Source organism: Passer montanus, unplaced genomic scaffold, assembly GCF_014805655.1.
Source record: "Passer montanus isolate IOZ18808 unplaced genomic scaffold, ASM1480565v1 scaffold2, whole genome shotgun sequence".
In the NCBI taxonomy this organism is placed as follows: domain Eukaryota; kingdom Metazoa; phylum Chordata; class Aves; order Passeriformes; family Passeridae; genus Passer; species Passer montanus.
The window spans coordinates 28,541,367-28,558,573 of record NW_024366591.1 but is presented as its reverse complement, the minus strand read 5'-3'; the positions used below and the strand labels follow the sequence as shown (position 1 = coordinate 28,558,573).

General features: G+C 41.2%; 1 protein-coding gene across 3 annotated transcripts in view; it reads right to left on the bottom strand.

Annotated features, from left to right (window-relative positions):
* Positions 1 to 5,816: 5,816 nt before the first annotated feature.
* Positions 5,817 to 17,207, bottom strand: part of LOC120501440 (follicle-stimulating hormone receptor) — an 81,318-nt gene continuing 69,927 nt past the window's right edge. For all 3 annotated transcript variants that reach the window (XM_039707703.1, XM_039707704.1, XM_039707705.1), the window contains 2 exons: positions 15,479 to 15,664; positions 5,817 to 9,639 (listed from right to left, as the gene is read on the bottom strand). In XM_039707703.1, the coding sequence (XP_039563637.1) occupies positions 8,412 to 9,639; positions 15,479 to 15,664 (1,414 nt within the window). In that variant the 3' untranslated portion in view covers positions 5,817 to 8,411. The remainder of the gene's footprint in view (positions 9,640 to 15,478; positions 15,665 to 17,207) is intronic.

The following is a 17,207-nucleotide window of genomic DNA, read 5'->3' as shown; positions in this document are numbered from 1 at the left end:
AGCCAAGGGACATTTGTCATAGGCGAAAGACAAGCCTTCCCTCCTCAACATGCAATTTGCTGCAGTGCAGAGGGCCAGCACAAAACTTACACATCATGTCAGTCCCACTTTAAAAGGTCATTTTTTGTGGAAATAGTCCTTGTGCTGGTTCTCTGAATAGGGATGGATATTGGTCTCTGTGCAGAGGCATTGCTCGCTCTAGGAGGCCCACCTTAAAAAATTAAACATTGCTTTTGGTTTTTTTTTGTGATTTTTTTTATGAGCCACCTCAGTGCAAATCTCTTCACTCCCCTTGTAAGAATTATTTTTATAGTTTTATTTTAAGTAGGAGAAATTTCATTCTCGTTGTCATCCTCTTCCCTCCTTCTCCAACACTTTTCCCTCAGAGTTTGCCAACATTAAAAAGAAGTATAAAACCTTTGAAAGCCTCACTAAGACTCTCTCCTTAGACAGCCATGTTCTCTTTGCTCACTGAAGAGCACAGGACATGGGAGATTTTGCTTCAATACTACCTGGTTTCTGGTTACAGCCTCAAGAAAATCATTCTACTTCTGAAATATGGCAAAAGCTCCTGTTAAGTGCACCTTGATTTCCTGGATTCCATCCATCCATCCATCCATCCATTTATTTCCCTCCTTCCCTCTCTCCCTCTTTGCCTCCCTCCCTTATTTGCAATGCTTCTCACTCTAGTAGCAGTGAGTGCTTCTCCAGGCTTCCCTTTCAAAAGCCTTTTTATTCTTTTGGTCTTTTGGGAGGGGAAGAAAACCATGAGGGTAAGAAGGGCACTGCTGGAGACCTGACTTTGTGTCAGCAAGTATTAATTAAAATAGGGCAGATCATCATGTCTCATGCAAAACCCTTCCCTCAAACAGTTTCCTGAGACTAAAGGGATGCTAAAACCCCCAGTCTTCAAAGTTCAATGTCCATGAATCCTGGACAACTGAGGTCCCTCTGGAGCTCTCTGCCTACCTTGTTCAGCGTTGTCTACATGCAAGTGTTAAGTGGAGCTTTGCAGACCGGGGGGAAGTGTGGAGATTGCATTATGCAAACAGCCTCAGCTCCTGCTCGCCGCCTCAGGCGCTGCCATCTGTGCCTGGTTGGCAAGGGGAAGCCAGACACAGCACTGGTGGTGTTTCTCACCTTTTGAAAAAAGTGACAAAGGGTCTTTAATTATGAAAGAAGGAACCAGAAGCCACTTGGGCTGCAACTCACAGGGGGACTCTTCACAGAAAGGAAATGTATTTGCTGATGAATTATTCTGTGAGAGGAAGCAAACCAAAGGATTCCTGGATGGTTATTTTCCAGAAATTAGGTCAAACCTAATTAGTTGCATAATTAATTATCTGATTGCCTAACTAGTTAACTCTTAGAGACCTTTATTGACTCGTGGTGACAAACGCAGACATGCATGTTTTACAGGAGAGGTCCCACTGTGCTTTACAAACTGCAGCTCCAGCCCTGTGAGTTCTGGGACACAGCGCTGGTGTGATACACAGAGGTTTATCTACAGCAACAAGGAGAGAGACAAAATTGTAATTACATATGTTTACATGTGAGATTTGGCTGCCCTTCAAGTGTCCTTTGAGGTGTTTGAGCCAGGGTGAGGCTGTTCTGAACACAGGTCACTTATTTCCTCCTCAGTTTCTCATGACTTCACAGATCCTCAGGGACGAAGGCAGGTCTTTTCTGGTGAACATCAAAACAGGACTAGCACCTACAGTTTGGACAGTAAAACTGGGAGGTTTCTTGTGAGGCTCTGAAAATAGTGACACTTGTCTGGTTTACACAAATGCAGAAAGGGCAGTGAAACCGAGACCAAAAGCACCACCGAGCTGGTGTCTGCATAATGGTGTGCTGTAGGACACTGAAGCTGCGTGTTAGTTATTATGGTATTAAGTGTGTGGAAAAAAATATTCTGAGTGTTCCCATGAAGAACTTTTCTCCCTTGCTGGGAGAAAATAGAGTACTGACACCTTGAAGGCTTTTTCAGGGACTAATGAGTGTTTTGGTTGACTCCAGTGTAATCACATGAAAAAATGCCACCATCCACAGAAGGAAGGAAAACTGGTACTAAAAGTGGTGGTTGTGGGCAGCAATGGTTGAGAAGGACGGACAAGCATTCTGAAAGAAAGGTAATTTTGTGTAGCAGGAGAAGTTGCTGGGAAGAAACGCCCCAAAACTTGTTTAAATTGATGTGGTTGAAAACAGTACCATGGATATGGATATACCACCTCTAAAAAAAATCCTAGTTCAACAAAATTGTTGCCCAGTCCAGGCTCTTAACTCTGCAGAGAAACAGTCTTTCAGGACAGGTACAGCACTGAGAAAAATCACTGTTTGTGGTGCCATTGTAAACCTGGTATTTGGCACAGCCTCCTGACAGACAGACCCCATGGTTATACCCAGAGACACCATGGATCAGAGAGAATCCTCTCTGACTGCAGGCCTTGGTGGCAGGAATGAAAAAATAGAATGGCTTTGGGCTTTTCTTTGATGCAGGCTTTGGTAGTTCTTGGAGCATTTGGGAGTCATTTAAAAACTGCTCTAATTTGGGTGTGCTTTTCTAACTTTTGATGTCCCTGCTTTATCCAGACTATGTTTCCTCCCTCCTCCTTCTGCAGCCTCCCCAGGGCTCTTAGGGTTGCCTCATGCCACCATGACATCTGTGAGACAAGACAAAAATGCAGCTGCTAATGTGGGAGAGGAAAATTGTGAATCACCTAGGGGTTCCCCCCGCCCCCGCCCCCTGAAATAAGTCAGGGAATATTTAGAGTCAGAGAGATGGATCTATATTGCCTAGATTTTTGGCAATTCTCTGGCTCAAACAATGACTATTTCAAAGCAGAATGTCTCAAGCTTGTCAAAGGGCCAGTTATGCTCATAACAGTCACTCAAATAACCAAAAAAGACAGACAGAGAAGCTGGAAGGCAGCACAAGAAGACTTGTGCACCCCAGAACAGGGAGCTACGAGCCGTGCTCTGCTCTTCCAGCTGCTGATTTCTGAAGAAGTGTTTCTAAGGAATGTGGATTCTTTTCCTTACATGACTGCAAATAAAAGCAGAGCACTTCCAGGCACAGACAGCACAAACCATCACTGTGGAAAGGGACAAGATGGGGTAAAGCAGAGGCAATGAAGAGGCAAGGGTATAGATGTCCAAGGGGTACGTGCCTGTCCACACAGCATAGCCAAGGAAAGAACAAAATGTGAGCATTTAAAGCTAATCAGGCATTTGTAGCTCACAATGAATGCACAGAATTGCAGTGCAAAGGTGACTGGTGCAGTGTGGTGCCTGGATGGCCCCCAAAGGAGCTGCTATCTCTTTTTCCAGAGACAGCACATAGTCTTTCATATCAATATTTTGCTTTTAAACCCCACTGACTTTAACTTTACCTTTAAATTTTATCTCTCCATAGGATTTTTCCATGCAAATTTGTATTACTTTCTTCCTGGGAGCTATACTTCAGCTAAACTGCCCCTTTAATGCAGAATTTTAGCACTGGATATTCAAATGACTCAACAGAAATGTCCATATTGCTGAATTCTGCCCTGCAATCTCCCACCCCCTCACAAATACAGCACGCTCCCATCTGTGCACTGCTCTCATTGGGAACTTGTTGATTTTTCCTGTTCTTTTTTGGTGGAGGTATGACTTGGTGCAGGTGCTCAGGCTGGGGTAACAAAGACCCAGGGAACACATAGCATGAGACAAAAAACAGAAAATACAATATTTTAGTTACAACAAGGCTAAACAAAGCATATATCTGATGAGTTGGGCCTGAAAACATATCTTTGTCTCACCCAGAATAATTTCTTTTGGAAAACCAATGCTTTACAAAAGATTTTCAATGGACTTGGAGAAGTGGAGGGAAAAGGGCTCCTCTGCATTTTCTTAATGTTTGAAATCCATTCCTGAGTACTTTTATCCCTAATTAAAGGTCACCTACTAGTTTGTGAACAACTGTTAATGAAGAGTTTAATTATCCAGATGACAGCTATAAAATCCTACTCCTGTGCTTGAATATTTTAAAGCAACAACGCCCAGATTTTCAAATATGTGCTTGTAGCCAAGTACTTAGACAAAAGCTCTCAGGGAAGAAGAGTGTGTATGTGCAATTCCCATTTGCATACACAATGGGAGATTGCATATGCCCATATTAAAGATGCAAATGTGTGAGGAGGTTTGTATGTGCTGGCTGACCATTTGAACCAGACCTACCTTTCTTTTCTGTTCTTTCATTCAGGAAGGGGAGGGATGGTTAAATTATTCCTTGAGGATAAATCATTTTGCATTATTAACTCTTCTTAACAACAAAGCTGCATAAATTAAATGTAAGATTATCTGCTGTGTCCTCAGTGGAATGATTAGGAGGGAATCTACAGGAAAGAAATGTGGTCAAATGATTTGAAGACTTGCTAAATGGGATGCAAATCTCATCTTGAATTCTTAACAAGCTCAAACACAGACCTGCCTTCTAATGAGCAAACTCTGCTTGGCATATCTCTGTAACCCCCAGAGCAAAGCTGTAAAGAAAATGGATCATGGTTCATTTTCTCTGCGAGTCAGGATTTTGTTTTTATTGGCACTTTTGACCAGGTGCTCCTGGTGCTCCTATTACCTGTACCCATGGTGGCAATTTTTGTGATGCTGCTTTTAGTCTGCCAAGCTGAAGTGGCCCCATTTCTCATTTCCCATCACAACACCTGATGAATGTTTCTTGGGGAGGTCAGGTTTGGGTTCTCCACAAGGTGTGTGCCTGAAGGGATGATGTTTCTGTCAAAAAGATCAAGAAGTTGCCTTTTTCTCCTCTCTGCCAGCACAGACTCTTTGTGCCACTCTGGTGATGGCACCATAAAGGCAAACAGAATCATAACTCTTTAACTCAGCATTTTTGGGGGCTTGATGAAGACTAAAATTCAATTAATGGTCACAATGAATGGCAATTCTACCCATAATAGACAAATTCCCAGGTTTTTCCTGTGAATCAGAGCTAGGTTTTGATTCAGTTTCCTCGTTACCTTTGTCCTGTCTCTCCTACTCACATGAGCATATGTGCACACACAGACACACACTTATTTGTTTGAGCAAAATACTGAACAAAAGAGAATTACAAACCCTGCCTCTAAAAATGAGGGGTAAAAATTTAGAAGAGCTGTTAATATGAATTAAAGAGGAAAAATATGCCTGTCTGAGCTCTGTCAATGGTTAATATCTTATTTCCTAAGAAATATGGGTTAAGACAAGAGATTTGTTAAAACAAAGACAGGTCAGTCCTCCTGTGTTATTTGCTGAAGAAGTTTCAAGCACACCTTACTGTGCTTTGTTAACTCTCCAGGAGGTTACAGGAGGATTTTCTCTGCAGAGTCTCTCATCTGTAGGTCACAGTGACCTGACTGTGGGGGCTGCACTGCATAAATGGAACTCTCCAGATAAGCAGCAACATTTATTGCATACTTTGTCAACATATCTCTGGCCGCACACTTGTTCTCAAGGCACTCTGTTTTGATATTGGTTTTATTAAAATAGATTTCAGAAAGGGAAATGTAAAATAGTTTAGAGATTGCAACATAAACATGTTGTTCAAGAGCTGAGGAAACCCACACCAAACTCCAGCAGGCTTTTTTGTACATTACAAGCATGGACAAAATGTATCCTGAGTCTTTTTTTTTTTAATACTGCTTTCTTCAAATAAAAAAAAAAAAAAAGTATCCTGAGTCTTTTTTTTTTATACTGCTTTCTTCAAATAAAAAAATGATACCAAAAGACCAATATCTCAAACAGGGAAAGACACAGGTCCCACAATATCCCTTAGATACCAAAAGACCAATATCTCACACAGGGAAAGACACAGGTCCCACAATATCCCTTACAATCTGGAAGATTATTGAAATTAAAATCAAAAGAATAGCTAAAGCCAAGAAGATCTAAGGAGTAGAAGAGGAAGAATTTTGTCTTGGTAACTACACAGTCAGTCTCTCACCTTTGGATCTGCTTCCAGAGCTCCTGAGCAGCACGTGTGGGCAGGATGACATGTCCTCCATGAGGCAAGGTGGCCAATTTTGCAGGCTTTACCTGCTCCTCATGTATCAGCTCATGTCTCCTCTGGAGGAAAACCCATGGGCTAGGCGGCTCAATCCCAGGCTCTGGTCTGACTCTGGGTACAAGACACAGCCCTGCAAGGTCTCTGTTCAGGGATGCAAATTATAAAAACATGTTTAACTGTGTTCTGATTCTGCAAATGTCCAGGCAATGGGTTTGCATGAAGTAAATGTTCTGGATCAAGCTCATGTGCCTGATGTATCTGTGAGAGGATTTACTAGACTGGCTTCTAGACCACTATGTTTTTGTTTTCCTGAGCTGCCAGGTCTCATTCCTGGTAAATGGACAGAGCTCAGCCAAAAAATGTGACATGACACACTGAAAGAATTTTCCCTATTTATCATCAAAAGTGGGGTAGCATTTGCCAAAGAACATCCCTCATTTTTAGGCAAATAATAGATTCAGGACCCTTTAAAAAATATAACTAGATTATTTGTCATTTTGGAACATCATCATTCAGTCACTTCCATCGGGATGGGTTTTAATGGCTGCACACCAGCACACAGTATATGACATAAAGCATTTGTGAAAAAAAATGATTCCTCTGAGTAGTCAGATGATCTTCCCAGAGATGAAGTGTCTCTCCCACTTTTCTCTTTCATTCTTCCTTTTCCTGGATCTTGGAGGGAGTGTTACTTGTGTTGAGTAATGAAATTTCCCCCGCCAAAACACACTGTCTTTGATCTCCCCTGTTTTATGCACTAGGGAGCTGATAGTTCCTTCCCTGGCTGGGACTGAATGAATAATCACCTCCTGTTGTTATTCACATAAGATTCAGATGCTGAAATGTGAAACTGATGACAAGAGAAATTATGGATAGAAGCATCAAGATTTGCTACTGAAATTTTATGAGCTGTAGGTAGGAAACATTTAAAGCACATCACATTTAACCATGGAGACTCCAAGCTTTTATAATTTCATGGGGCAGAACTGTGAGCTGTTTGTGAGATGGGAATGAAGCCCAGACTGCTCTCCTGGTGTTTTCTTTATGCCACATATCCACACACAGACATATAATCAGCATGAGAAAACCTTACCCATACATGAATTTTGTTGCAATTTGGAATGATGAACCATGGAAAAATTAAATATTCAAATAATGTAAAAAGTCTGTAAATTCATTGAGATGTTAGTAAAAACCCCTGTAAAATCAGAAAATCTTGATTAAAATTTTTTATCTTTCTTCTTTTTAACTTTTTTTTTTGCATTGTTATTTCAACATATTGCAGTTTATGATTTATTTCAGGTCTTCCTATCTGGACCAGAACGTAATAATGTGTGCACAAAGGATTTTTTTTTTAGAAGGGAAGGAGAAATCCTAAAAGGAGTATACAAAAAATTAGGATTTCACATGAACTTTTGTGCAGGGATTTAAAAGCCACATCTAGAGCCATTGTTCTTTGTGCAGCCCAGGCAGTATAGTACACAAACGCTGTTGTATGGCAAGCCTGCCTCACATGTCTTGGTGGATGGAGCAGCCCATTGGCCCATGCTGGTGTATCCAAGGCACCCAGACACACAAGTGAACTCAACTTTGTGAAAACAGCTTTAAAGAACACCCTTTTTATTATGAGGGGTTTCTCTTGCCCTCATTCTTACTCTTTCTTGCCTTGAAAACAAACCCTAAACCAAATCAACTCTTTAATACAAACTCAGAGGAAACGGGTTTCTCTGAGCCTGCCAATCAAAACCAACACAAATACCACACAAAGGGACACTTCTGTGCAGGGTAAGGCAGGTCTACACAGTGTGGAACTGCAAAGATCCAGCATAGCTGGAGATGCCTCCTGCCTCCCTGCTGTGCTCAACAGAAATGGAAACATCATGAGATATTCTCATTCCTAGCAAGCCTGTGCTGGAGGAGGGCTTAAATTGGCCTTCTGTCTCCTGTAACCCCAGGAGATGTGATTAATGAAAAAAGCTAATTATCTGTATTGCTATAACACAATTCACAGGAAAAGAAATTAATTCTACGTATTTTTTAAAACTGTATATAACCACTACTTAATTCTCAAAAAGCAACTAACATCTCCCTAGAATGAAGGGAATATCTGCTTTCATGGTGGGAGATACCAGTTTATGATCTCATTTATTTCTTGAGACAGTTCTACATGAACACTTTGGCACTTTGTTCTTCAAGAACTGATAAAGATGATATGTCATCTCTGATGGTTGTTCATTGAACAAAAATAGGGAATTGGAAAGAGTTTTCATAAAAAATAAGTTTGCATGTTATGCTGAAGTCATTATTCAAATTCACATGCTTGCAAGTGATTAGCACACTGCCTCAGACAGAAATTTATGCAAACATTTCAGTTCAAGTGATTCAGGGGAACCAAAGAATAAATATTGCCATCACCGTTTTTTGATGCAGGAGGGCAATGGCCATTTCTTGTGTGGAAAGTATGAGCAGACGAGGAGATCTCTGTTCTGTAAATCTGAGCTTGCATTTCACAGCAACCAAACTTGCTCAAGAGAATGAAGAAATCCCTGCGGAAAGTCTTGGTGAAAATGGCGTAGAGGAAAGGGTTAGCACAGGAGTTGATGGGGTAAAACAAAACCAGGAGGATCTTGGAGTTGGACACCGTGATGAGAGGAACCTTGAGCGAGGCCGATATGGCAAAGAAAGAGATTGGTGCCATGCAGAGGAAGTCGGTGAAGATCAGTATGGCCATGCGCTTGGCAATCTTGGTGTCGCTGTTGGAGGAGACCACGTTGGGGTTGCGCACGGTGAAGTAGATGCAGGTGTAGCAGACGCAAATAACAACAAACGCCAGCACATTCAGCACTAAGAGAAACATAACGTAAGCTTGGGCAAATGGTGTTTCTATATCCATGGGCAGACAGATGCTGACCTTCATGTAGCTGCTGACCCCAAATATGGGAAGGAGCGCTACTGTGAAGGCAAACACCCAGCCAAAAACCATGACGATCACGGCGTGCCGCAGCCGCACCTTGCGGTGCAGCTGCATGGCGTAGGTGATGGTGTGCCAGCGCTCCAGGGTGATCACCGTCAGCGTGTAGACTGAGAGCTCACTTGCAAACACTGTGAAAAATCCTGCAGCGTTGCATCCTGCCCCAGTTTGCCAGTCTATGGCATAGTTGTAGTACTGGCTTTTGGTCTGGATGTCTACAGAGGCAATAAATAGCAGGTAGATCCCTATGCAGAGGTCTGCAAAGGCAAGATTGCACATTAGAAAGCGAGGAACAGTGAGTTTGTATTGACTGCTTATTAAAATAATGAGGACAACAGTGTTCCCAGTAATAGCTAAAATGTTGATGAACCATATCAGGACTCTCAGAATGTTGTATCCCATGATATCTTCACAGGGGTTGAAAGCATCAGGTTTAGGAGAGCAGGCTACATTAACTACTTCATTGCATAAACCATAGTCAAATTCATTCTCTGCTGGGTCAAATCCTATGCCATAGTTGGAAATATAATCTTCCACTGCAGACCTTCTCTGTAGTTTTTTGCCAGGCTTCTCCTCAAAGTCTTGCTTCACCTGAGATATGCTACATATCGGATGTAATTCAGTCCTGAAATTGTAAAAAGAGTAGAGTTAGAAGCTAAGAAACACAGTATGAGGCAAAAAACAAACACAAAATCCTCCAGTTTCCATTAACAGCACAGTTTTTCTGGTTAGGTGATTATACAGATTACCCTGGAGCCTGAAATTAATAGTGCGGTTGGTCCCTATTTATAAAATACTACAAGAACATGTAAATGACTTGGAAACATCATAAACTGCGCAGGAAAGGAAAACCTAATGTTTGCCTAATGCTCAGGATGCAGTTATCCACCTGGATAACACACTCTGTAAGAAGCTTCCCTCATTTAAAATTAATTTCTCACCTAAGCTGTCTGTGACAAGCGTGGGGGAAATGCATGACAATGAACACCAATGTAAGACTGAGCTTTGAGGAATGAGTCAAATCAGCTGCAAATTCTCAAATTCCTTTTTTTTCCTAAAGGTTTTGACCACCACCATCTTGTAACTCTGCCAGGGCACATAACTCCATTTTGTGATGTTCATTTTTAGTACCTCATATTGTATTAGTGATTAGCCAGTAGCACAAGTAAATTGCACAAATAAATTCATGCAGAATTCCAGATAGTTTCTAGACGACAGATGCCAACAGAAACACAAGGCATAGGAGGCCATTTTGCTCAAAAACTGTCTTTTTGAAATAAGTGGATTAGAAATCAAGTGAAGTGAAACAAAATCAAACCAAACCAAACCAGACCAGACCAAACCAAACCAGACCAGATGAAACCAAACCAAACTAAACCAAACCAAACCAAACCAAACCAAACCAAACCAAACCAAACCAAACCAAATTAAACTGAACATTTTAATGGAAACAGTAGTTGCTTTTGTTTTTGTCAGAAAGCATTTTTTAAACATTTTAATTTTTTTTTTTAGTAGCACAAGTAAACACTAACATTTTTGATAGTTTTGTGTTGGACTTTATTTTGTAGAGTATTAGCCTTGTGTCCTTCTCCATGCATAGACCCACAGAAGAAACAAATATTTTGGCTGATGATAGCAAGATGATCAGCTCCAACAAGATTGTAAATATCAAGAACTATCAAGTATAAATGTGAAATGAATGGTGAGTTTTTGCTCTTTGGCTGCCTTAGAATTTGGCTGTCCCATGAACTTGCATCCACAGTTTTGGATGCAGACCTAATCTGAGTTATGGAATAAAACACTTGACAATTTGTTGTAAAACAAACCCAGTTCATCTCTGCCTAAATTCAGCTACAACCCAGACTGAAGTCTAGGTGTGTAATTTCTAGGACAGGACCCCAGCTTATCTTCCACCCTGACTCTGAGTACAGTTGAGAGAAGAACTCTCTTGGCAAGTAAAGTTAAAATTTTTAACAACTGGTAGCAGCCTAAAAGGGAGAATTCTTCTTTGTAACCTAATTTTACCTTTTGACTTTCTGCACTCACTACATCTTCTGAAAATTGAGTTTAAAGGGTCTGCAAGAAAGGAAAACTTTTAGCATCAGAAGGTGAGGGACATTTCCTATGAGATTCTGAACATCCTCTACTATTATCAATATTTTTTATCTTGCCTGTCAACTGAGTCAGAAAACTGATTTTCTGTGAGGTCAAATATTCACTATGAAGGTCACAGTAGCAATAACAAGGCATTACATTTTGCTCTCCTGTGTTCTACTCGCATAAGGATGAGTGAAGGGTCCAGAGTATTGATCAATATATCAACAGTTCTCTGGCTGAAAGGGAATATAGGCTTCCAAGGAGCAATAACAGGAGAAAAAGTCTCTCATTTTTTAGTGCAACAGGCACTTGGGGGCACTGAAAGCTACAACAATTGGTGGTTCTTTGAAAGTGAACTGAGGGGAAATGTTTGTAGCCAATCATTTCTCAGCATGAGAGAAAAATAAACTTTTTCTAAAATTTTGGATGCACTGCCTGGACCTAAATATATACCCAGGCAAGAGTGATTCATAAGGACAATTAAATATTTCTGATTATTGCAATTCATTAATTCTTGTCTTATTTTTACAGCCAGTGTCCCAAATAAAAGCAGGGTCCCAAGGAATAAGGTGTTTGCTCCAGGGAAAGGTAATGGGGACTGTCCTGCTGGTTCCCTGTATTGGGAGCAGGTAAGATGAAACTCCCAAGGGAAGGAAGAGCCATCCTCTGATACTGACTCTTTGTCATCTCTTTGCCCTCTGTTTCTCACCTTTTGGGCTGTGCAGTGCACTCAGAGCAACAAGTTAAAACATTATTTCCCAAGGGATGTGTGGGTCCTTGCTTCCTGTTGTGACTGGGTGTCATAATACAGTTAATTCATTCCCTCTCTGTGTAAACTTTCCTTACTGTTTAACATTCTTCTGTTCAAGTAAACTAGAAAAATAAACTGAAGAAAGGGCAACTTAGAGAACAAAATTGAAATTGGCAGAGTGCTCTGACAAAAATAAACAAAAATTACTACCTTTGTTCAAGTTGTTATTTAAGTTGTTATTTTATATGCCTTGTCTGGATCTGCTGGCAGCAGGATCTTGTGTGCTGAGAAACATGCTCAGCAGAATAAACAGTCTTGACCTGTGCTCTGTAATAAGTCCTATCTCAAGCCAATCATCCTCACCAAAAAGTGCCATTAAGTGAGTTGTGAGCAACTGATAGTATGTTCTTGTGAGATGAGGCACAAACACCACATTCCTGATGCTGCCACATTTTTTGAAAAAAATAGGATTTCAAGTGACAGCTCCTCCAAAGAATAATGATCAAGTGTAAGGACAGAGTCATATCAATGCCATTCTTTTAGGCAGAAGGTGATGTTTATGCCAAAGAAAGCCAAAATCTTGCTGAAGTTTGTAATGGCCTGTGTCAACTTGAGGGTTTTAACATCCGGCCTCTGCCCTATGCATACTACAAGGATATTATTTTCCAGTCACAGAAAAACGTGAGGGGAGTTCAACATACTGTACTAGACTTGTTTTAAGAATGCAGCTTACCTTTTCTTAGGCCAGCACCACATTATTTGAACTACAGATCAATATTTAGCATGTAATCCTTATTGGAATGAGAAAAAAAAAATCAAAACTGTCTTATGTTTTAATTGTGTTTCTTAGACTGGCAGAACAGTGCTTGATGTGGCATCCTCCAAAACTTAGAAAGCACTGTTGCTGTAACAGTTTTAAGCTTTCCATTATCACAACAGCACCTGTTAGCTGCTGCAGAGAGTTTTTGGAGAGGTGATTGAGCATGATCCACTACAGTAACTTATTTTATCTAGGGATTTGAGTGCTGTAAAAGTCTCAAAAAGGGGAAATCAAACATGAAAGGGGCCACACATCCCTATCTTAATTCCTTCCCAGAGTTCTCATGTGAACGCCAGCTGCTGCTGTGATCCTTAGAAATGCACTTCTGGGGGAAAAGGGGCATCCTTTTTATACTCCCTGGATTACCTGGAAGTATTTTGCGAGCCCAATGGCCACAAGGAATGGCCATCTCCTGTGAAGGTGCACAACAAGCCAGGTCACACCAGGGTTCTCACTACCACAAGCAATGCCTGCTGCTCTGAGCCAAGCACTCACCAAAGGAATATTACACATTGTGTGATCAAGCACTATGCAAACTATTAATAACTTCTAAACAGCCTGAGCAGCCTTCAGTGCACACAGAGCTTGTGCCAGCTGTCACGAAAAGTGCTTTGAAATGAAGGAGGGTGTAGCTACTGTATGTGTGACTGATCTCTGCTGAAGTGTATGGTAATACTTTCAGTCTTCAAACCAAACACATGCATCCACTTTCTCTCTTTAATCTGGAGAGAGGAGCTCAGTTTCACACCAATTTCACTACAAGAGACATGACTGTATGAAAGAAATGACAATTTTTAATTATGTTACAAAGAAGCTGACAGGAGGGGTTCATCTAAGTAATAGGTTCTCATAATTTTGCATTAATGTTTGGTAGAAAATACATATGGTAACTCTTAAAGGCATGGATAAATATGTTCAATTTTGTTCTGTTGACCGGGGAGGTAGAGTTGTGACCAGACTTGCTCCAGAAGCAGTCCCACCATGGCATGGTGTTCCAGCCCAGCCTCAAACATCCGCACTGGGGCTATGTGAGCTCTTCACAGGTTTCTTGGCATTTCTTTGCAAAATTACACTTACCCAGGCTGTGTAAAGGGCTGTGTTATGTCCTCCTTGCCTTCTTGCTATGTTCTCTTTGCCTTCTTGCTAGCCAGGGAAAGGCTTCCAAAAGTGGGGCTGTACTAAGGGGGAAGTGAGTGCTGTGGACTTCAATTTTGTGTAGTGAATGTGTGGCATGGAAGTTTTTCAAAGCCCAAGTGAGGGCCCTAGATACTGAGAGCTTCCACAGGGTTAGGACTATTTCCTCCTGTAGCTTCCCTTCAATAGCAACTCTTACTTTGTTTTTGAAAAGTCCAGTTGCCTAATTTAAGGGGTGGATTCTGGGATTTGGGTCCTGATAAGGCCCAAGTGGCCCAGAAAACAAATACCTTTGAAAATATGAATCAGAGTGATATCAGTGTTCCTTTGCAGGTCCAGAGCTAAACGTGCTTTCACTGGTCCCATTGGAAAACAACACTTTGCCACCAGTTCTGGACCCATTTCTGCTTAGAAGCCACCAGGAACTGTGTCTGCATGAGATTGCACAAGCATGTGAAAATCTTGCCTGCTGATCAACTGTTCTAGTGAAAACTTAGCAATTTGGATCAAAAAATGGGTGATGGAGAATGGATTCTGTCAGATACCTCTGTCATCACTATAGTCTCCACCATCACACTTGCATTCTTTACGCAGTTTTGTAGACACATGTAGATGATATTTATTAGCTATCAGCAAACTCAGTTATCTTCCCTTGTCTGGAGACAATACAATGCTAAAAGTAAAATAAAGGGCTATTAAAGGGTGTTAAAATAGAAGCTACAAGGAGTTTATTCTTTCTCTGCATGGTTTTACTATTCAAAGTTTTGTGCCACTTCTGAAGATGATGTCTTGAATTGTAACAATGATTCATAATTTTTTTCTCTTATGGCAAAGTCTAAGCCTTTCAGTACATTAGTAAAGGAAAAATTTCAAACAATACCAAGGGTTTTTGTAGGTACCAGTTCCTCATGTTTTCCAGCGACGCAGATTCAGGAGGTTCATTAACTACTCCATGTGAACATTTCAAGACTGTATGACTGAGGTGAAAATACCCAATGAGAATCACTGATACCTAAAGTCTCACTGTAACTTGGTAATGGAAAATTAAAACCAGCATGGAAAATTGCCTTTGGAGTCTAAAAAGGCACCTTAGCCTCCCACCCTGCTCTGTTGATTTGTGTGAAATGGATCTGCTCAGAAAAAATGTCCCAAATTGTTGTGAATTTGAACTCAACAGATAATGTATCTGTGATGCTTGGCTGGGCAGGGCTCCAACACCAATGAGGCTTTCTGAAAGGAGAGTTTGGGATCACTCAGTGGTCCTGCTGCCCTCCTGGACTGATGAACAAGTGTTGACCAGCTTCTCTGCAAGCACAGTCTTCCCTCCAGTTACCTTCTGAAAGAGTTATCAAATGTTTCCTGGTTAATGTCTTCAGTGTGGCTCCAGGCTGGTCCCAGTGGAAGATGGGTTCATGAGAAGTGAGGGCAGAGCTGTGTCTGGGGGAAGTGCTGATGCTATCAAAATTTAATAATTCCCTGCAATGGAGAGGCAGTGCACTGTGTAGCATGCATAAATCTGTACGTATTGTGTATTCATGTCTTTCCATCCATTTACTTACCTGCACTGAAGAGACCTTTTCTATCCACATTTTGAGGAATTTTATTTAATTCACTATCAACTGCTGAAAAGCACCAGAAAGAAAAACAAATTGAATCACTTACTTTTGTCTTTTCCAGTTTGTAAATGCACAGCAATGGCTAGGATAGGTGAAGTTTGCCTCAATCAAAGATCTAAATTTGCTTAAGTCAGGAAGCTTTTTTAAATTGTATGTAGATCTTGCTCTTAGCTTCTTAATGAACTCTAATCCATGACTTGGCAGGAAACTGATTTTTGTGCTGGAAATATCCCTTTAAGAAAACATATGAAAATCTTGGTAAAAAGCAAATTTACTGCTCAACAATGGATATGTGTTTTAGACTGTCCTACTCATTCTCAGAGTAGTGAATGGAAACAGATCAGCTGGAAATCTACACTGAAAAGATGATCCAGTGCTAAACTGAGTGTTCCTCCAGCAAACTGAGCTAATATCTATTGCAAACAACAATCAAGTGATGTTAGTCTGTGAGAACAGAAGAAAAAAATCCCATAATGTTTTGGATAAAAATTAGAAGACATATTAGCTATTATTGCAATATGATGCTGGGTTTAGTAAATATCCAGAAACTGCAGAAATCATCCCATAATACTGTTAAAGGAAAAAAAAAAAGGCTGATGAAATCACAACAGAATTTTGCTATATGAACACCACATCATGGGAAGGCTGCTGTGGAAAAGGCAATAAACACAAAGAGAGAAGCTCACATGTGGGTACAGGTTGGGGATATCAGATTTTGTACTCATTAGGAAGAAAAACATTAAAGAGAAGTAGGGGTGGCATTGTTCAGGCTGTTAGGAACACAAAAATCCCAACAAAACCTTCTTGGAGGTTTAGAAAAAAAATATAGCAGAGACTGAAGCGAAGAAAGGAGCACGACTGCAGGAGGCTGGGAGAGATGTGTTTATGTGGAAGGCAATTGCTGTGGGACAGGCTATCAGAGGCAGTGATGGAATCAGCAGCCATGAATGAACTAAAGAGAGCATTAGAGGAGCTTTAAAAAGGAAACATGTTCTGCATACTCTTAATCTTGACTTGTGCCATGCAAATGAAGAAAGGGAAGAAGGACCAAGGGTGCTCCATCTCCAGGCTAAGAGATACTTGGAAATCCATAGCTCCAAGACTATAGCAGCTGAGGCAAAACATCTCTACATTTCCCTTACTGGGACCCAAACCATGTCCCTCAGATCATGACAGCCTGAGATCAACTCCTTTCTCTGAAGAGCAAAGGTAAAAGTGAATTGCACAAAATCACTCTTCCTCCTTTAAGCCCTGTGCTCTCTCACAGCCTGAGACTGATCCAGGATGCAATGTTTTCTGTGGCTGCTCTGCTCCTTGTTCTCCAAGAAAAGAAAAGATGTGTCCATGCTGTGCACACAGTTGAGGCTTTACATCCAGGCTCTGAAGGAATGTGCCACCTTCAACAACTGGACAATGGGCTGTGGCAGCAGGGGAGCAAACACAAACTCCACTCCACTGCCCCAGCTGGGACTGTGACTTTTACAGAAGACAGACTGGGGTATTCCAAAGTGCTATGAACTTCTGCAGGGCAGGCTGAGAGAAGCCACACTTCTCGCAGAAGAGGTCCTGAGGTCCTGGGCCTGTTTCGACAGGAGCTAAACCTGGCAGCTGATGAGAAACTTTGGGCCATCGATTTCTACCTTGGATGCTTGAAGAGGTGATTAGGCTGCAATGAGCAGCCTCAATTTTCACTTGTGCTGACTACTACCCTCAGTGCTCTGCCTAATGAAAACTGTCACCCAGAGTGTGTGCTCATGAGTCAAAAACTAAACAGC